This window comes from Panthera pardus, unplaced genomic scaffold (assembly GCF_024362965.1).
Source record: "Panthera pardus isolate Hobbes unplaced genomic scaffold, ASM2436296v1 HiC_scaffold_8, whole genome shotgun sequence".
NCBI lineage: Eukaryota > Metazoa > Chordata > Mammalia > Carnivora > Felidae > Panthera > Panthera pardus.
Genome location: NW_026527013.1, coordinates 134,660,849 through 134,683,791, shown reverse-complemented (window position 1 = coordinate 134,683,791; position 22,943 = coordinate 134,660,849). Strand labels below are relative to the sequence as shown.

Here is a 22,943-nt window from a genome sequence, read left to right as displayed (position 1 = left end):
TTCCTACCCATAGAAAAGGATTTGAAATTGAAATTGGATTGGAAGATTCAAGCATTTGGGGTTTTCCCACCAAATGCAGGGCATTTAATTATTATGCAACTACTGTTTCAAAATACAAAATGGGCATCCGAACCCAAAAGTGTATGAATGTGACACATGGTTGCCAGAGGAAAAAGACATAACTGCCACCTAAAGGCTCCTGGCCCCACTTCCTTTTTCTGTTTCAACAGGATTCTCGGAAAAGGCAGCTTAAATGATTATCTCATTTTCACAGAGGCTGGGAAGGAAACTATGTACAAAACGTACCGCAGCTGCTACTTCAGCCTGATTTCTACTACCAATTTCCAAAAGCAAAAAAAGAAAGTGCAGTCAGCTAAATGAGTAAAATACCCAGTAATTTCCCATCCAGATGCTACTGATTCGGGATAAATATCACACTGTCCCTCATGCAAGACATGATGTTTTTGGGGGCCTCACACAATACAAATGATAAAATATGCTGCATCATTTGGGCTGACATCCAATCACCGATAATGGTGACCTGACCGCGCGGAGTGCTGTTCACTATTAGGGAGGCGGCTCAGTGCATGAAGGCAAAACGGAAATTTTAGTGCTTCAGGAGTAAGGAGGTCTAATAAAACACAGGAAAGTCAAGCCTTAATGTGTGGAATGAGCTTCCCAAACCATAATAAACAATTCCCAGAGAGATTTCTTAAATAGCAAGTAACTATTTTACTTGTCGGCATGGGACCTCCACAAATGCAGTCCAGGTCAGAAAAAGAAAAACCAGTATCTCAGGCTTTTAGTGCTAATATTCTAAGAAACCTCCAGAATGATTTATGAAATAAGCATGAGGCTATATATTTCTTTGTATGTATCTCAAGAACTCCCAATCATCTGCTTCTTCATATTAGATCCTGAACTAATAAATAAAGCCTTTGAGGATTGTTTATTCTACAAAGACTAACCCTACATTTTTTGAATCTACAAATTAGAGTACATTAAATGCCAAAGGAAAGGAAAAATTAACTTTATAAACACAGTCCAGTTTTATCCTGCTTAAAATTGTCAAGTAGAGAAAATCCTGAAAATATTTATGAAAAAGCCTATTCTCATGCTGGCAGCAGTGGTTAGAATGGAGGTATTTCCTTTATTAAAAAGAAAAAGCCTAAAAAAATAACTTCACATAATCAAACTGCTGTGAAGTGAAAGAGTTTGAAAATGATGAAACTGAAAGGCAGTTACAATTTCTACTATACGTATGTGTTTTACTTTAAGCAAATTAGATGTACTGAATAAAATATGAATTTGTAGCTGAATGATTTGCTCTTTAAAGAAGTCCCCCCCACCACACACACACACACACACAAAACCCAAATATAGAAACTGTTGCTTTCATTCATTTGAAATATTCTGACAAAAGAAATCAATGCACAATTTCAGGAAACAAAGGCGAGGCATACACCTCATCCCTGACTTATTGTTCCATTCTCACACCACACAGCTGGTGTTATGCGGACTCCAACTTCCTCAACAAGAGAGCCTGGAAAAGGTCAACTTAATATTAAAAACAAATGGACTATATAGTCAGGTGTGCAGCTGGTGATTACCCAGCAGATGAAGACCCAAGGACTCAGAGACCTGGGTATTTTGTATCTAAAAAACCCAACTTTCCAAACCTCTGCATGGAACCCAATGTAGGCACAGTCTTTGCTTAGTGAACGCTTGAAGGAAAACTAGGCATGCTGCAACAACACAGGAATAGTCTTTCACGATATGGACAATGTTGGGTATAGGGGGAATGCCTATTCCCCTTACAGAGCCAAACAAAAAACATCTCTTAAACATGCTCGTTTAAAACCTAAAAGAAACAAACCCAAAAGTAAACTTATAGGTCTTTTATTTCCCTAGTATTCCTCCTTAAATAGTGATCATTCTGTGCACCCTACTTGAGAATCAAGAAGAGTTTGTCAAATGCCATTTAATCCATTTGAATAGAGATTAAATAAAGTATAGCATGCTGCAGCATCTAATCAAAATATAAAGCTTTAAAAAAAGCTTAAAAAATGCGTGACTTCAAGCATATCTAACAGACAAAAACACACACATCAGATAAACTGGGGGATATTATTTGTATTTAAAAGATTCTCCTTAAACATCAAGCTCAAGATAAGTTAAAATATGGTACCACTAACTAAAGAGGTATGAATTTCATTCACATTTTCCTCAATAAAGAGATGGATATTGACATTATTATATTTAATAAGACACTGAAAAATGAGATTAAGCACAGGTATTAGGTGAAGAAAGCATAAAACCCAGAACCACCAATGTTCCGTCTTTAAATAACTCTTCCCAACACATCATAGACTTTTGTATAGAAAATTATTAAATGGAAAAATTACTTTTAATATTTAGTTTGGTAGCCACAAAGTGAGTAAATTTCCCAAGTCATAGGGAAAATTCAATGCATTTGGAAGGATAAGGCAATAACATAAAAGACTCTAATATAATAATACCTAATAAGACGTAACATTCATTGAGACTTTACTAGGTAATAAACATTTTATATGGCATTTAAAACTCAAAACAGTCCCCAGGACATAGTACTATACATATGCTCATTTTAGAGAAGAAGCTGAGGTGAAGAGTAGTTAACCTACTTAAGGTCACAAGGCTGCTGGAGTGAGGATTCCAGCCCAGAAAGTCACACTCCAAAGCATACAAACCAAGAACCTGCACCTTGCATTATAAAGTGCAACAAAGTGGGGCACCTTGCGGGCTCAGTCAGTAGAGGATACAACTCTTGATCTCTGGATTGTGAGTTCAAGCTCCACATTGGGTGTAGAGATTACTTAAAAATAACATCTTTAGGGGCGCCTGGGTGGCTCAGTGGGTCAAGCGTCCAACTTCGGCTCAGGTCATGGTTTCACAGTTCCTGAGTTCGAGCCCCGCGTTGGGCTCTCTGCTGTCAGCACAGAGTCCACTTCGGATCCTCTGTCCCCCTCACTCTCTGTCCCTCCCCAACTTGTGCTTGCTCTCTCTCTCTCTCTCAAAAATAAATAAACATAATAAAATAAAACAAAATCTTAAAAAAAAAAAGTAAAGTGCAACAAGGTATTCAAAAATGTGAGATGCTTTCCCACAGTAATTACAAGAGTGGAACTGGAGTGGGGCAACAGAGGAATGACGACTTTGGAAAAGGAGTTGAGAAGAATTGTTCATGTCTATGATAATGATCAAGGGATAATTTTTTTTTAAGTGGCTGAGAATCACATTAGGAGAAACAGGAAAATTCATGGAGTAACTGGAACCTGAGATGACTATCAAAGAGTGAACGAGTGGTTAAGATTTGAACAGCTGGAAAGAAGGAAAAGATCCAAAAAGAAGGCCTTGATAAGAAAAGGCAGTCAGGAAAAAGCAAATAATACATGTAGGGTAGTAGTGGAAGGCAAGTTGGGAAAGGAAAATAGGGACCACGTGGTGGCTAGCTTTGAACACCTGGGCAAAACGTTTATCTTTAGTTCAAAAAGCAATGAAGAGCTCTTGAGAATGTTTTGAACAGGTGTTGGGTATTGAAAAGCTAGCTGGCATAAAGGAATACAAATGACATAATTCCATACATATTAGTCCAAAGTAGAACTAACCTTAAATTCTAAAAATCAGAAAATGATTGCGTAGTGAGGAAGGAAACTGGAAGGGGCACAAGGGAACGTTCTGAAGTGACAGAAGTGCTCTATATCTTACATGGGCGGTGCTTACAGGAGTGTGTGAAATTGTCAAAACTCATGAAATGGAACACTTAATATCCATATATTTTCTTGTATGGTGGTGAGATTTCAATTTTTTTTAAAAGGCAAAAATTTCACCTTGTAGAATAGACCTAGGTATAAAATAAGGGGAGCTAGGAAGATAAGTTAAGATGACTCTTACAGAAACCCAAGAGAATAATACTAGAAGTGAGGAGACCAGATGTAAAGAGAAGCAAGAAGAGGGCTGTTCATATGTAAATGTGCATGTGTAAAAACATTTATACAAATCAATATCAATGTAAATAAAGTATATGTGCATGAATTATAATTTCATTCATCTTATCCCCTCAGAATGTAGACTGCCAGATGGCAGGGACCGAGCTTAAAAGTTTTTCCATTTAAAATAATTTTTCTCACTATTTTCAATTTGTATGCATTTGATGCTATCATTTATATTCTCAATTCTCTGTCTTATATCAAATATACACATAGTGCATAGTGTTTCTGGTTTGTAAACTTTTAAAATAATTAAACTATCGGTTGCTTATTATGTACAGTTAGGGGCTTGTCATCCTACCTACCTATTTCATATGAGCAATAACAGCAATCCCATGTGTTGATCTATCAATCCCATTTTAAGATGAATAAACTGAGGCTGAGAAATAAGATGCTCAAGGTAACAGTAAAACTGTGTTTTTGTCTGTCTTATCTCAAAGCCCGGGTTCTTAAGCATCGTGCTATATACTTACACCAATAATAACAAAGTAGGGCTACCTGGGAGCAACACAGAAAAAGGGTGAGAAAGTCAGTACATATGAATTCATAACCCATTAAGTATATTCATTCCCACAGCTTTCCACAGATTAGTGAACTGGAGGCTATTATAGGACTGCTGTTTTATAAGCCATCTAAAATGGGGGTGGGGGAGGGAATTGATGTTAGTTGCTTTATATATCAGATAAATGTTTATAGATTCATATTTATAATACATATATATATATATATATATATGCTATTTCAAGTCAGTTCAATCTCTATCAAATCTGGCTTTATGAAGTTTAAAGACTTTGGAAATGATCACAACTCATGTTAATTAGAAAAATTCTTAAATAAAGTCAATTCCAGTTCAATTAATTTTTAAAGGTGACAAATGCCAACCTGAAAGGCTAGTTTTAAATCTTTTGAATTCATAAGGATCCATAGATTTATCAGATTCTTAAAAAGGCTGGTAACTCAACGGGGATAAGAAGGGGATTTATAAGAAGGGGATTTATAAGAAGGGGATCCTGTTTCCAAATATAAAAAGTCATAAGTTCAGATCCCTCTAACTAAAGAAATGTGAATATTTAGGCAAAAACTGAAGTGAAGTTACTTTTAAAATATAATAAAATGTTTTCCTAAGCAATAAAAAACAAGAGGTAGAAAGACATAGTTTATATCTTGTTGTGAGAGCAAATGTTTCAAAAGGGCCATAAAAGCATTTTACATGAACATAATTTTAAGTGTTCTAGGTACAAACCATTCTTACCAACTTGTTAAAACATACCCCCAAAAGACTTCATGGCAACATTTGTTCAGTGAAGTCTCATTTTTCAGGCTATTCAAGATGTTTTCAGAAATTCAACAAGTTCTCCAAATTCAAATAAATGACGTTTTACAAATACCACCACTTTTTTTAATTTTTATTTTTTATTTTTTTACTTTACGTCCAAGTTAGTTAGCATATAGTGCAATAATGATTTCAGGAGTAGATTCCAGTGATTCATCCCCTGGAATATATAACCCCCAGTGTTCATCCCAACAGGTGTCTTCCTTAATGCCCCTTACCCACTTAGCCCATCTCCCCATCCACAACCCCTCCAGGACCCTCAATTTCTTCTCTATATTTAAGATTCTCTTATGTTTTGTCCCCCTCCCTATTTTTATATTATTTTTGCTACCCTTCCCTTACGATCATCTGTTTTGTATCTTAAATTCCACATATGAGTGAAGTCATATATTTGTCTTTCTCTAATTTCGCTTAGCATAATACCCTCTGCTTCTATCCACATTGTTGCAAATGGCAAGATTTCATTCTTTTTGGTTGCTGAGTAATACTCCACTGTGTGTGTGTATACATATACGTGTGTGTGTGTGTGTGTGTGTGTGTGTGTGTGTGTGTGTGTGTGTGTGTATACACATACATACACACCACATCTTCTTTAACCATTCATCTGTCAATGGACATTTGGGCTCTTTCCATACTTTGGCTATTGTTGATAGTGCTGCTATAAACATTGGGGTGCATTTGCCCCTTCAAAACAGCACACCTATATCCCTTGGATAAATACCTAGTAGTGCAATTGCTGAGTCATAGGGTAGTTCTGTTTTTAATTTTTTTGAGGAACCTTCACACTGCTTTCCAGAGTGGCTGTACAGTTTGCATTCCCACCAGCAGTGCAAAAGAGATCCTCTTTCTCTGCATCCTCGCCTACATTTTACTCTACTGAGGAACTTATATTCAGTAGGTGAGATAAGATAAGCATTCTTTTATCAATGAAAAAAACCCATTCTTTTAATTTCATAACTCATTTTAACATTGCTGGGAGAAATAAAACTAAATAAAAGGACAGATATACCATGTTTATAAATTGAAAAACCCAATATTGTTAAAATGTCAATTCTTCCCAAATTGCTTTATACATTAAACACACTTTCAATCAAAATCCCAGCAGGAATTTTTTTTTTTTTTTTTTTTTTAGAAATTGACAAGCAAATTTTAAAGTTTCTATGGATATGAAAGGATCAAATATAACCAAAGCAATTTTGATAAAGAACAGACCTGTAGGGCTTACACTACCTGATTTCAAAAGCCATCATAAAGCTATTGCAATCAAGACAATGGCATTGTCCTAAGAATAAACACACAGATATCTGGAATAAAATAGAGAGACAAGAAATATAGATAGGGTCAACTAATTTTTGATAAAGTTGCCAATTCAACGGGGAAAGGATTATCTTTTAAGAAATGGTGCTAGAACTGAATTTTGCTGAAAACAATGAATGTCCACCTTTACTTCACACTGTATATAAAACTTTACTCAAGATGGTTCATAACACACATAGAAGCAAAACATGTAAAATATTTGGAAGAAAATAGAAGGAAAAAATCTTTACAACCTTAGGGTAGGCAAAAATTTCTTACATGTGACTCAAGAAATTGATAACCTGGACTTTTATCAAAATTAAGAACCTAACATCATTAATAAAACTAAAAGCTACAAACTATAAGGAAATATTGTCAATATATATATTTAACAAAGGATTTGTATCAAAATATATAAAGAATGCTCAAAACTCAGTAAGGCAAACACGTGATTTTTAAAATGGGCAAAGTATATGAACAGACACTTCATCAATAAAGATATACTAATGGCCAACAAGCACATGAAAAGATGTTCAACATCTTTAATAATGAGGGACATGCAAATTAAAATTGTATCACAAAATCGTATCACTACACATCTACCAAATTAGCTAAAATTTAAAACAGACTGACAATACCAAGTGTTGACAAGGATATAAAGCAACTAAACCCCCATACATTACTGATGGGAATGTAAAAACTATAATCATTTTGGAGAACATTTTGGAAGTTTCTCAACACTTGCATTTCTAGGTCTTTACCCAAGAGAAATGAAAATATATGTCCACTGCTATAAAACTATAGCAGCTTTATTCAATAAGAAACCAAAACAGGTAACAACTCAGTATCAGTAGGCATATGGCTGAGCCAATGATGTTATTTCTTTTTTTTTAAATGTTTATTTATTTTGAGAGAGAGAGAGAGAGAGAGAGAGAGAGAGAAAGAGAGCACAAGCAGGGGAGGGGCAGAGAGAGAGGGAGAGAGAGACTCCCAAGCAGGCTCTGCACTGTTAGCACAGAGCCTGACACAGGGCTCGCACTCACGAACCATGAGATCATGACCTGAGCTGAAACCAAGAGTCGGACACTTAACCACCTGAGCCACCCAGGCACCTCCCCCCCCCACAATTATGTTCAGTAATAAAAAGAAACAAACTACCAACCCCCACAAACACACCTGAAAACATTATGCTGAACAAAAGAAGTTGTACACAAAGGTAGTATATATTGTATGTTCCCATTTATATGAAATTCTAGAGATTTTGTTTTCTTATTTTTTTTTTAATTTTTTTTTAACGTTTATTTATTTTTGAGACAGAGAGAGACAGAGCATGAACGGGGGAGGGTCAGATAGAGAGGGAGACGCAGAATCTGAAATAGGCTCCAGGCTCTGAGCTGCCAGCATAGAGCCCGACGCGGGGCTTGAACTCAGAGACCGTGAGATCATGACCTGAGCCGAAGTCGGACGCTTAACGACTGAGCCACCCAGGCGCCCCGAAATTCTAGAGATTTTGAAATTGACTGCAAAGTGGCAGAAAGGAACTTTTTAGGGTGACAGAAATGTTCTCTATCTTGATTGCAGTGATAAGGGTGGTTACAGACATGTATATATTTGCCAAAATTCATCAAACTGGTAACGTTAAATGGATACATTTTATCATACATAAATTGTTCCTCAATAAAATTATTTAAAGAAAAAACTATTTTCCTTTGTCATATTCATATCATGCAATGCCAATTCCAATGAGAAATAATTTTTGTCTTTGATTCATGGGTACTGGTATCAAAAATAATCTCATCTACACTGTTTTAACTGAATGAGAAACATAATTTTAGTATTTATTAACCTCTCTGCTCTCCCTCTCTCACTGCCTCACCCCTCATATCCAGTTGAACTTTAAATTTCTTGAAAGCTTTTTGCTCTCTTATTTCTTATCACATACTACTCCTCTGCATTCAATAAATATTTGTGAAACTGAATCACAGATGGTCTTTGTATCCTGTATTACTTTCGTCACCTAGTGTTATTCTGGTAAGAGACTAAAATTAAAGCCTTCACATGTCATAGGATTTTGTCTATTTTATTTTTTCTCTCACTCATTTTTAACAATCTTTTTTCAATCAAAATAGTATTCAAGAGCCCGATATGTAAAATAGACTACATTTATAAGCTCAAATTTATAACATTTAATAATATAATCAACCATGAGTTGATGAACCATAAGTTCATCTATCAGTAGTACCCAACAGTCAAAAGTAGTTTTTTTTAATATGTGAATATATCTTTTTATTTTAGTTTTTCAGTTATTAAAAAGGAAACTCAGATCAAATATTAAGAGCAGGAGTCATCAAATTAAGGCCCAAGGGCCAAAGCCTGCTCACAACCTGGTTTTGTACAGCCCTTGATCTAACAATGTTGTGGGTTGTTTTTTTGTTTTTGTTTTTGTTTTTGTTTTACATGTTTAAATGGTTGGGGAGGAAAGAACATTTATTGATATGTGAAAATTATATGAAGTTCAAATTTCTGTGTTCATAAGTAAAGTTTTACTGGAACACAGTCACACTCATCTGTCTATGGCTACTTATTTGCTAAAATGGCTGAGATGAGTAGTTGCAAAAAAGACTATATGGTCCACAAGTCTAAAATATTCATTATCTGGCCCATTACAGAAAAAAAGTAGCAGACTCCTGACAGAGAATTCCAGGAGGACCTGTGGAAAACCAACTTCATGGAGTAGAGTTTAGAAACTACATGGAGCAAATTATATTTTCCAAAGATGGCCACTGCAATATTTTTCCATCCTATTTGCTCTTCTACAATGTGACTTTCTACTCTCTCAGCAAGAGAAGAAGTCTAATTTTCTACCCTTTGAATATGGTCTTGTCCTGGTGACTTTCTTGGCCAAGATAATATGGTGGAAGGGACTCCCGAGACTTCCAAGACTAGGTCATAAGAAACCTTGCAGCTTCCTCCTAGGATTCTTGGAATGCTCCATCATGGGATGCTTCTTCTGAAAACCATGCTGCGAGAAACTTGAACTTCAAGGAGGATGCAAGTATAGGCATACGTGCCTACATCCCCAGCTGAGCCCCAAGTCAACAGCCAGCTTCAACTTATATCCATATGGGAGAGCTATCCTGGACCTCCAGCTCAGGTAAGACTTTAGATGACTGCTGCCCCAACAGACATCTGACTGCAACTGCATTAGAGCCCCTATCAGAGAACCACCCCTGGGTACAGTCAACCCATATAACTGTGAAATACAATAATAAATGCTTCATATCAAGCCACTATGTTTTGGGGTACTTTGTTATAAAGCAACAGATAACTGAAACATCATTATACTAAAACAAATCTAGGAAAGTTTCAGATGAGAAATTCCAGACTTCTGATTCATGCCCATGCATATCACCAATTCAAACCCTACCAAAGCCTCTTGCTAACCCTAGGTGTTCTAGAAGTAGTTAGGGATAAAGGAAGTAAGTGGTAAATAATACTCTAATGGAGTCACTGTGATTTCTTAATCTATATATATGCATTCCAATTAGGCTCAGTATTCCCCCAAAATTCTGCCAATAAGCCTGAATCTTAACAGTCTGAAACTCTCAAAAAGAAATGAAAAACAATTTTGCCAATTCCTAAAATTATATCAGGATGGGTAGAGAGACAACTGTTACTTTTCATGCTATAAGTGAATTGGTAATTATAATATTCATTATTTTTTACCTGATAATCTAAAAAATGATAAGTGAACTTAGATGAAATGTACTCAATTATCAATATATACCTAAGTATCAGTATATGGCAGTTTACCTATAAAAAATATGGACTTAATAATAAAAATCCATATGCTATTCTAATTGTGTCACCTGCTCCTGCTCCAAAGGGTGACAAGAGTTATTCACTCATATGTTTCTGATATATGTCACTTAAATATAATATACTCCTTAGCCTAGAAAATTTAATTAAACTCAATATTAACATCTTATAAAACCCACAAAGCATATTTTCAATAATACTACCTTAAGCTTTTCAATAATATTACCTTAAGATTCAAATTTTAAAGAATAAGTACAAAGTATATGTTAGGTACCCTACCACACTCTGGGGATATATCTTTAATTGGTGTAAATTTCATTCAAAGAGATCAGTGGTGGCTCTGAATCATTAACCCTTTGACATTTCTGAGAACCATAATGCATTACAGAATGGTGTGTTTATTTTATATCTAAAGGGATATTACCAGAACTCTTAGGATTACTAATTTTTTAATTCAGTAATTATTTCCAAGATTAAATATTTATTTATGTGACTATGATTCACACTAATATAGAAAACAGTTGAACAGATAAAGTGTCTTAAGAGGAAAACATTCCAAACTTTAGTGGCTTCAGCCAATCTTACAAGAGTGCTTGACCAGTTAGTGATGCCTACCACAGGGGGTGACCAGTAGTGAGAAATACCTGGGCATTTGCCAACTCTGACCAGTTTCATGCAGTCTCCTCTCATCAGATCTCCCGCTAAGTCCCTTCAGAGACTCCCACGATAGGGGCTCCTGGGTGGCTCAATCAGTTAAACATCTGACTCTTGGTTTTGGCTCAGGTCATGATCTCACAGTTTATGGGATGGAGCCACATGCTGTCAGGACAAAAGCCTGCTTGGGATTCTCTCTCTCTGTCTCTCTCTGCCCCTCCCCTGCTCGTACTTGCTCCCTCTCTCTCAAAATAAATTAAAAAAAAAAAAAAAAAGACACCCATGATAGGACTTCCACCCAGTCTTAGAAAGTGACTCTTCCCTTTCATTAGCCAGTCTTTCCCACTGCTGGAGTCTACTCTCCACAGATAACCTTTGACAAGCCCCACCCTGGTATAAATGTCCTGGCCCAAAAAAGGATATACCCCTAACATCAAGAATTCATTGGATAAGCCATATTTTGAGACAGAAGAGCTTAGATGACAGGTGACCAAACCTTGGTAGAACACAGGAGAGCCAAGATTTGAAACTAGACAATCGAGCACCATAGTATCTACACTTAATCACTGAATCTGGCACATGTTTGCTGCCATTTCCACAACATGTGCTAAACTGTATCTTCCGTCTTTTAGTTCACAATTATGAGAATTCATTATTAATAAAAGCAAAATCTCCATACAGGAAATATTATAATTTACTATTTTTTAAAATTTTTTTAAATGTTTTTATTTTTTTTTGAAGGAGAGAGACAGAGCATGAGTGGGGGAGGAGCAGAGAGAGAGGGAGACACAGAATTTGAAGCAGGCTCCAGGCTCTAAGCTGTCAGCACAGAGCCCGATGCGGGGCTCAAACCCACAAACTGTGAGATTATGACCTGAGCCGAAGCCGGACACTCAACCGACTGAGCCACCCAGGCGCCCCTACAATTTACTATTCTAGCCTAGCAATTACGACATCACAGAACCTTTCATTAAAAATTTGTGCATTTCCTAATTGACACATCAATAAACATATTAATAAAAGCTTTATATTTATTAGGGAAAAATGGTGGGATAGCAATACTCTGAAAAACAATTTTGAAAATGACAATTCATATTCCTGTGCTCCATATAGTCTTATAATAAAAATTTAATAGTATTTGAACATAATTTAATGGAATGACTATTATTAATGTTAAAAATACACACTAGCAGTGACTTTTCCAACTCAGAATCCATAACAACAATGAATCCCATTCACATCCTGTGTAACTCCATGGGGATTCTATGGGGAAAGTTTCCATATATGGTCATTTATCCCCATAGACTCCCCATGGTTTATACAGGATATGAATCTGGTCTATTGTGACAATGAAAACAACAGATCACTGAAAACTCATGTGTAATTTCTGCTGAACAAACTATAGACTAACAATTAGGGAAACCAATATTCGAGTGAAAATAAGTAATATGAGAATTTAAAAATAACCACTGAGTATTTTTATTCCATTTCTGTATTAGCAGAATAAGCACATAAATAATCAGAAGGAAAAAAATTCAATCCTAAGTTTAAAATATTTTCTTGATACTAAAAATTAAAATATCAACTATTAACAGGCAAGAAACCCAGAAGAAAAAATCACATCAGAACTTATATTGTCAGAAGGAAAGAAAAGATAATATAGTAAAACAAGTCAAATGTTACATGAGCTTTATTTAGTTTCCCAGGCTCCTGTATGACCATGCCCTAACATAAACCTCAGTTATCTATAATTATTTTCCCATATTTGTGACATTAGCATCTGTGGCATTCTACTTATCTAAAGTTATGTAGAATAATATTTTTCTTTTACACTCACTGCTTGAGTGCTGACTGAGAGGTAAGTTTTTGTGTGTATACTTAAGTATTTGTACTTTTGCTTTAAATAAGATGAAAGCATCTAAAATCCAATACAACTAAACACTAACAGCCAGATTAAAGCCGTAGGAAAGGGAAATGGCTGTATACCTAAATTATCTTGTTCAATATGACAGAAACTAAAAAGATAAAAACAAAATATAGTACTAGAATGTCAAACATACTAACAGCAAAAACAGCAGTATCTGACACAATTATTTCATAAGAACTAGGACTTACATTGAAAAATGGTCCAGTTGTGAATAGCCATTTTAGAATGAACACGGTAACTATTAACATCTCAACTGATTCACAAAAATTACACCAAAACAATAGACCCAAGTTCAATCTCATGTATGAGTAGCTGTCAAAAATGGCCTGAAATGCATGTTTAAAAAAAAAAAAAAAAAAAAGGAGTGTGACTCATTTGTTTCTCTATCAAAGAAATGACTGTTTAATTATATAGCTTTTTGGTGACCTAATATTGCTAGAGTATATTCATTTGACTATCTCCCACACAATGGCTCAAAACTTGAGATAATTACATTATTCTTAAAAACACGGTACCACACTCACTACTAAAATTGAGAAGCTGTCAGTCCCAACTTAATGCCTTTATCAGTAATGAAAACAAAAGGCAACAGCTGAACTTTGGGTGTCCTTCAAAGACAAATCACATGGGACATCACAAATCCTTTCCAGCATCTATCTACCTACCTAAGGTGATGTAGACATCCACAAAATGGCAGGGCCAGCCACACCAAAGCTAAAGAGAACTGACTTCCTGACATACACAGCCACCATTTCCTCACCACCACTAAGCTCACAAAATCCTACCACTTTATTGGGACGTTAGTGATTTCTTTTTCCCTTTACAGATGTCCTAGATGTTCTTTTCAATGTATTATGACTATAACAAAATTTGGGGAGGAGGGATTAAATGATACTATTTGCCCAGAGGCATGCTGTTTCTCAAAAGGAAAGATATTGCTCTCTTCACTGGACTAATGAGGCAGGTTCTTTGGAAGACATATTAATGTGTTAAACCAGGGTACAATTCCCACCAAAGTACACCTTAAATGGTACCCTTGAGGACTGAAAAAGATACAAATGTGGGAGGGGAGGCAGGAGGAGGACTGAGCCAGGTAAATGTTAATTGAATAAATGTTCACTGTACTGTAAGTATTTACACTTTGGAGAATAACTGGCTTTATCAAGAAGAACGTAACCAAATGACAGCAGTATAAAACCAGTTTTCTTTATTCCATAAAGAGAAAAGATGAAAAATTTCTGCCCCTTTATAAAATTTTAAAAGTAAAATTGTCAAAATTTTGTGGAATTTAATTTATTGATCTTAAAATGTCATTAAATCAAATTTAGTACCAAAAATACGCATTTTTAAGGACTATTCTCCTCAACAAAACTTTACTGATAGTGCTTTTTTTTCTTAAACTTAAATTATTCTGGCCACAGAAACTAAAATTGCATTTCCTTAAAGCAGATAGAGATGACATACTATTCCCATTTTTAGACATGGGAAATTACAGTAAAGGAAAAGCTCAGTGAAATACTTCAAGATGGTAACAGAGCCACAGAAGCTACACTTCCTGCTTTGTAAGGATTAATCCACATATAACATAGAACACTTCCATTTTTTCCAGTGGGCCCAAAACAGACTGTGCCCAATCTACAAAACTATGGAGATTCAGATCCACTAAGTCAGAAAAACTGACACTGGGATTGTTAAAGGTATTCACTAGAATGCTAACAGAAGACATTCATTAAAACAATGGGAGACAGGGGCGCCTGGGTGGCTCAGTCGGTTAAGCGGCTGACTTCAGCTCAGGTCACGATCTCATACTCCATGAGTTCGAGCCCCGCATCGGGCTCTGGGCTGATGGCTCAGAGCCTGGAGCCTGCTTCCGATTCTGTGTCTCCCTCTCTCTCTGACCCTCCCCCGTTCATGCTCCGTCTCGAAAATAAATAAACATTAAAAAAAAATTTTTTTTTAAACAATGGAAGACAAAGCATTTATTAATTCCGATGCCATGGTTATTTAAGTTTTCATATTTGAAGAACAAGAGTCTACTCTTCCAGGTAAATTTTTTTGTCATTTTTAAGGCTTTTGTATGAGTATGTTGGAGGGGAGGGGTCTTTTTGGTATTTATACATCAAACAATACTATTTTAGTGAGACAGAACATGTTATAACGTGATACCAGCTACTGCAAATTCCTGACTACAAAGGTCTGAAACATAAAATCAACTTACTCTAGTACTTGAAAATGAGGACATCGACATTTCCTTCTCTTATAGGCAAAGAGCAAGGGAAAGAGAAAATTTACAAGAGCCATTACACGTGACTCTACAAGCAACAGAAGTCAGAAGTGATTTCCTTTTGACTGGGAAAGGTCATCACAAGGGAACTTTCTGAAGTAATAGAAATATTCTGTATCATAATCTGGGGCGTGGTTCCATGGGTGTAAGCATAGGCAAAAATTTACAGAGCTTTGACTTACAAAGCTGACAGACACTTTGAGTTACACATTTTATCCTTTGTAAACCATCCTTCGATTTTAAAAGTAAGATCATCCGATACAAGCAAAGTAGTACAATCAGAAATCAAAAATAAGAATAATGAAATCAGAATATGTTAGAAAATAATGACCTTTCCAGGATCTAGCACAGCATTGTACACAGGGTAGATAAACAAGTATTTATTACAAAAATTTAGTGAGAATGTCTTAGTTGGTCTTGAAGATCCCTTCTGAACTAATGAGAACTTCAAATGTGGCTTATTTTTCTGAATATTCTAAATATGGACAGTTTCAGCCTATAAGGCCTCCAAATGGCAAAAATTAAAGGTCTAGAAAGCTAATCTCAAAACATTAGTTGTCATAACTCTGAGTATAGATTTAGGGCATCTCCTTATCAAAAGAAGGCAGTCCATTCTCAACACTTAATGACCACTGACAGTACAAACCTATCTATGGTCTTGTAGTGATAAACAAGAAGCAAAACTTAATACTCAATTAGGTTTAAAAAAATGCAAACATCTGCATGATGGTGTTCTGTCTTCTGAATGGTATTCTGTCTGTTCAGTAATCCAGTAGCTCCAGAAACCAAAAGCAACCAGCAGTTTTCAAACATATCACATAGCACATGGGTGACATTATTAAAAGATCAAGTTTGATAACCAGGCAAGGCTGTGTCTGCTAAGTAAATCTGGCCAGACAATGTTAGAGTCCCTAGTCCAAGAGCCCAAAGACTCCCACATGAGCTTCAACTTCTATTTTCACCTAAAAAAAGTATTAAGACTAATTTCCCTTTAGTAAATCTCTCTGTCCATACCTAAGTTCCTACATAAACAAAATTCCATGACTAAAATGAAACTGTAGAAGGTCTTTTCCACTTAATAATCTGTTCCTACTTGTTGGGTGACAATAATTCTAATTGTACCATTAAGTGAAAATTCAAAAAATATTTTTTAATTTTTAGAAAATAATATTGTCATATGCCGAATGCAACATTGTCTCACTGTTATTCTTTCTTGACCTTGATTAGTCAGTGTGGTTAATTTCAGCAATGAGAAGCTTCCATGTGAAACAACAAAAATAATCCTTTAAAAAGCCAATCAAGAAACAAAAAAACCCTGAGGATTATAAGCTCTCCTGAAATACAACTATTCTAGAATAACCATCAGTTGCACACAAATAGATGCAGTGATCACCTAAGATCAGAAAGAAAATGTTGGATTATAAATTCTTAAGAAATGCATTTCTTAAATTGCTGCCCTAATCTTCTTCTCCCCACAAAGGTAATATCTTGTCAATTTTTAATGTTCTGGGCTAGCAGGTTGAGTCTCTTCAGAAATACTTAACTGTCACCTTTCCTTATGGATAATGACAAAATATTCTGCAAAGCCTGAATAACTGCATGGACAAGTTATATTATTCTATATCCAACATTAAATAATCCTCAAATTAGTTAGGCTAATACCAGTTATAGCTGTCTACAAGTGCTGTCCAGCCCAGCCCATTGTGCAGGGCCTGCTCTGCACCACAGCAATTTCATTGTATAAGTTTTAAGACAGATACGATGCTGCTAGACTGTGACGTTAGCCAGCATATCAACATTGAAACCATTGTGTAAAAAAAAAAAAAAAAAAAAAAAAAAAAAAATCTTTACAATAAAACTTACTTCTTATTCTTTAAATCTGCATATAATATCTACTCCTATGCTTCTGTAAAAATATGGAGGAAGAGGATATAATGACACCTTTTTGTCCTTTTAAATAAAAACTGTAAACCCTTTTTCCCTTTCTAATAAACACTATCATTTCAGATCCTCCCAGTTTCTACTTTAGGGTTTAAGGACTATTATAGAACCCACAACAATAGATCGGTGACAGACTTGATCCCATCAATTAACACGTTCTGGGGAGACTGCCTGGATTCCTGTCTTCCTTCCTCCCTCTTGAAGGCCTGGTTTTGGCCACACTGACATCCCTGGCCTTAAGGATGAATAACCCAGTTAAGGAGGAGTCCCTTCCCTGAGACCAATTCCTTTGTAATTAGAGCCAAAATACAAAGTCCTATGGCAATGTGATATGAAGTCCAAGCCAACGAAACCATGACAGCAAACAGATTTCTGAATAGCAAAGAAGTGGGATCCATTTACTTACATGAAGATTCAGTGCCAAACATGGCTGGCTCCAGAGGCTGCTTTAAAAAAATCAGAAGAAAGAAAAAAAAAGGGAAGGAAATAAAATCGAGGAGAGTGTACGCGGGAGAGTGAAAAGATGAGCCACTACACAGCAGGGGTCATGAAGACACACAATGCAGTCCAAGCTGTGTCCAGCTGCCAGATTCTCCTCTTACAAGCTTCAGTGTTCTCCCGTGTGATTGAAAAGCAAGGTCTCCTACAGCACAAAAACCCGAAGAGCTGCTTGTGAAAATCCAATAGGGGAAGGCAAGCCAACGTGGCTCTTCTGGGATGCAGTGAGGCAGGACTAGGTAGCAGCAGGGGCACGACTGGAAGCAGCAGCAACAGCGGCTACTGCAATCCCCAGCCCTGCCGTAGCAGTAAGACAATAGCAGGGCTTATGCATACACCGATGACGTCAGAGAAACTGCACAGACGGACTGCGCTGCTTGAGCCAGAGGCTCCAGGGGCTTCAGGGGAGCAGGCGATTCAAAGGGGAATTCCTTTGTCACAACATGGACAAGACCAAGAGCCACATATATATTCACCTTCCTGACAAGATCTTCAACCTGTAATACCAAGCACTAACAAGGACCTCAAAGAAATCTAAATATTGGCTTTACAGCAACTAACCACAAAGATATCATGAAGATCAAGATTCTTGGTTTTATGCAGCAATTAAACTTTTCAAGGGAATTAAGAATATCAGAAATGAGAAAAATAAACTACCTTTAAAAATAACTACAGAACTCGTTTTTTCTCTACACTTATGGTAAACTGACAGATCAGAGGTTGTAAACTCAATCACAATTAGGTGAAAATATGTATACTATTGCATACACATTCTGGGCATATTAATACACCCACAAGTATACCCATTTATTAACAGTAAAATAACAGTGCAAGTGCTTAAAACACTGCATGGCACACAGTGAACTCACAAACATCAGCAATTACATTATTAGTTATGTTGCAACTGTTATTCATATGTGAAAACCACAGCTCTAGGAATATATTATCTACATATATTTCACTTATCCCATTCCTTTGGCCTTATTTTTATTTTGCCTTCCTGTCCTTTTCTAGAGTGACTCAGTCATTTTAAGGCTGTGTGCACACAGGCTGTACACACCTGTGTGTCAGTGGGCACATATGACCAACAAACACATTTCTTTTTACTCTATTCTTACAAGGAAATAATTGAAGATATTGTTATTTTGTCACTTGATAAATAAAACTCTTCCTGCATTACCTTTACTCTTAGAAATCTGTTTTTGAAACTAGAATTCTATAGACTATCCAACAGAAGCAAAGAAAGAAATTTTGTTTTAATGTTTTAAAAACACTGAAATGCACAAAAAGTGTGTGTGTGTGTGTGTGTGTGTGTGTGTGTATTCCCATAATCCCACACTTTTAAAATCATATAAAATAGGAGATTCAAGAGCTCAAGTTTCCTCTCTATCCATTCATCCAAGGTATGTATCCAGTATTTTCTTAAGATTTACAAAGACGTGTCTTCATATAATATAGTTTTTAAACATTAAATTCTGATAGGAATGTGAAACTGTAAGTTACCATCTAAAAACATCATTAATAGCTTTTCTGGTCAGTATATGTGGATCCATCTCATCTTTTTAATAGTTGCCTAATATTCCATTGTGTGGTTATAGAATAATTTATTCAAGGTAACTTGACCTTTGCTTACTGAAATGCTAAACCAGTGCCATGATGTTACATAAGATAATGAACAAATATTTTGTTGTAGGAAAGAATAACAATAACTAATATTTACTGAATATTCACTACGTGCCAGGTACTATTCTGGGAAGTTTACATGAATTAACTTATTGAATCTTTGTAACAATCCTACAATGTAGATACCATTAATTTCCACATTTGATAAATGGTGAAATAATTTTCCAAGGTCACACAGGTACTGAACATAAGCTGGGATTCAAATCTAGGTAGGTTCCAAAGCATTTGCTCTTAACTGCTCTTCCATAATACTTCTTGAGAATTAACAAATACTTAAAATTATATTTTAAGTATTCAACTAAAACAAAAGGAAAATAGATATCAACTGAAAATGTGGACAAAAATATTCTTAAAAGAGAAAGGTCACCAGAGAAAGCTAAAAATGACAGAAAGAACTATGCCAAAAATTGCAGGAATTAAGAAAAATGCATCCTCCCAAATTATCAGTCATGTTAACAACTAGTGGAGAATATCAATAATGGCATTAAGATATAACTGTAGGGAAGTACAAAAGGCAATACCCTTCAAAAGGGTTGAAGCCAGAATATTATCTTACGTAAGATCTATTTTAAATTGCATACCAGATGTTGTACATGAATAGTCACACAAACGGTGGATGGATGTGGCCAGAAGAAAGGCAAGAGGAAAAGTAGAATGAGACGATGATCTTGGGTAAGAGATATTTTCCACCAGAGGCCACAGTCTATAGGCAATAACTGCTTTGCCAAGTCATTGATGTAGCTCCTCTCAGCTCATACGTGAAGGTGTACATATGCATATGTAAATGCACTTTTCTGAGTGCCTGTATTTATTTCTTGGCACTGACTTCTGAGAGTAAGTTAAAGGCTGCAATATTTTGCAAGAAGTCAACTTTTTAGATAACTATACCAGGGTCAGTATGTTAAAACAATAGATATCTCACTTGCCAGCAAAACTGTACCCAAATGACAGCCTCTGACTCCTATTAAGGTTTCTATAACCTCTGGAGGCCTGAGGTATTTCTAAGTACTTTAGTATGTTGGAATCCATATCACTGAAGGCCCATCTTTGACAAAACAGATTCCAAAAATTTAGTTTACTATTTTTCTCACTTCTAGGCACCTGGCATGAGCTCACAAAATGAAGACAAATTTTAATGTGTTGCCTAAAGAAAATATAATGAAATAAAACTGATCTGATGTCTTCCCCACCCCTCAAAAAAAATCACATAATACATTCCAAGACCAAAATTAACTCTGAACTATCAATTCTGTCTAATTATGTCTATTTGCCTGTAACCTTGCCCTTTTTATTAGCAAAGAGAATACTGTTAATTTTAGTATAAAATTAGCAATGAAAGGAAAGATCAATATTCAAAATGATTTAGTAGCCAAAATAATCATTGTTAAATCAGAACACTGTTGATAAACAAAGACAGTAGTGAAAATCTTAAACTAAGTCAATAGTCACTTTTAGAGGAAACCCCATTCATAAATCACTCAACAACTTACTGTTGGGAGCTTACTGTTCTGCACTCTAGGGGTACAGCCAAGCACAAACTCCCTCCTCTATGGAGATTACAGTCTAGTGGGTGAGACAAGCAAATATGTAATATGTCAGATGGCAGCATGTGTTACAAAAAAAGGTAAGAGGAACCCAAGGCTGAGGAATGACTGAATGTGAGGGTTATTAGTTCAGATAAAACTGTCAGGCAATGCCACCCTTAAAAGATGACATTTCAACAGAGACCTGAAAAAAAATGAAAGGAAACCACATGGATAACATGGAAACCCCGTGGGAGAAAGAGCATTCCAAGAAAAAAAAAAAAAAAGATAAATCTATTCTTGAATCATCAAGAACCATTTTCTATTGGATGACAACCCCTTCAGTGCCATGATGATGTCATTAAGTGCAATATGGTTACGCTTCATGAACTGTGCTGACAGTAAAATAAATTCTCTTTTCCAAATCCAAAAGAATTCATTCTCCCATGAACTGAAAACATATGCGTTCTTCACTTCACAGTTTACTAAATATACCTATATTTGCAAATATGTAAATGTTTATAAAAATCACCATAGGTGACAACATCCAAAATAGCTTCCTACCTCATCAACTAATTTAATTAGTTTATCTATTAATGTGATAAGAACTTAAGCCACACATTCTCTCTAGAGTACATACATAAACTAATTTTGAAGGTGTCATATCTTGAATTTCTCTGGAGCCATCTCCTTTGCTCACACTAAAGTTTTCTTAGTATTCCTCTTTTCTTAATTTTTGTAAAATGTTTATTTATTTTGAGAGAGCATGCACGTGAGTGTGGGGGAGGGGCAGAGAGAGGGAGAGAGAGAAGCCCGAGCAGATTCTGTGCTGTCAGTGCAGAGCCCAATGCAGGGCCGATCTCAGGAATCATGAGATCATGATCTGAGCCAAAATCAGGAATCACATACAACCAACTGCGCCACTCAGGTGATCCTCTTAGTACTCCTCTTGATGTCTAAGTAGCGTGTTAAAGTTGTGTGTCTTTTGGAATACCATCTATACGTTTATAAAGTATTATCTGAAAACAGAGAAATGTTTTAGTGGCAATATATGAACTATAGAAAAATGAAACAATCAATGGTTCTGTTCTTTGGGAAAAAGGTACAAATTTATCATTGAAAACATACTCATTGTAAAACTCCCTGATAAGATTTTAGAAATTTCACTTCTTTGCATATGGCTATAAAATGTGTTTCTTCCTACTTCCACACAGTACCACACATACAGTGAGCCTTCTGAAAGTTGTCTATTTTATTTCTGAACCGTGGAACAAAAATTCTGGCACACTTAACTTATGAGAAAAAAAATTCAAAATACACACACACACCACCACCACCACCGCACACACAATCGCACACGCTATTATATTGGCTTTATAGAAACTCTAAAATAGAAAAATATGGATTTACAGAAAAAACAGACTTGGGGCAAATAGTTACTTTAAAATGTCTTATTTTCAAAAAAATATTTACCACAGAACTCCTTTACATAGTGAGCTCCTAAAAGTTACATTTTAAATTGTCAATTTCACCAAAAAATCACAATTTGATACCATATTGTCAAGGATCCACACATACATCAACAGAGATCATTTATAGAGAATGTAAGAAACGCTTAATCTAAAAGCACACTTATATTGTCATTCCACTGGGTATGGAAGGTGGGCCTCCGCCCTGGTGGAAAAGCTTCCAAAAGGCTTTATTCTTTAGTTTAAAAGGAATCTGTCAGAAAACAGTGCCACCATTACCCAAAAGTTCAAAAATGTAAGGTAATATAATTTTGAATTAAGGTAATTAATTTTGAATTTGCTCACAAATTTTGGCAAAGGCTCACGGCCATTCCTCCGTATCATCACCTCACCTCCTCATCCCGCCTTCACCCCCTCCAATCTAAGGGAATCCTCCACTTACTCATCAAGCAACCAGTACCCATGGTTAGTCTAACCTTAACTTTATT

The 22,943-nt window shown here is 35.8% G+C and overlaps 1 protein-coding gene across 5 annotated transcripts in view; it reads right to left on the bottom strand.

The window, feature by feature from the left end:
• The window catches only part of ST7 (suppression of tumorigenicity 7), a 249,460-nt gene that overhangs the window by 174,675 nt on the left and 51,842 nt on the right, over window positions 1–22,943 (bottom strand). Inside the window, exon 1 of one of the 5 annotated variants that reach the window (XM_053896840.1) lies at window positions 17,689–18,091. The exons of the other annotated variants lie outside the window; for them this stretch is intronic. Coding sequence (XP_053752815.1) covers window positions 17,689–17,710 — 22 coding nt within the window. The 5' untranslated portion in view covers window positions 17,711–18,091. Of the gene's footprint in view, window positions 1–17,688; window positions 18,092–22,943 lie in introns of those variants that run through there. 5 annotated transcript variants of the gene reach the window in all.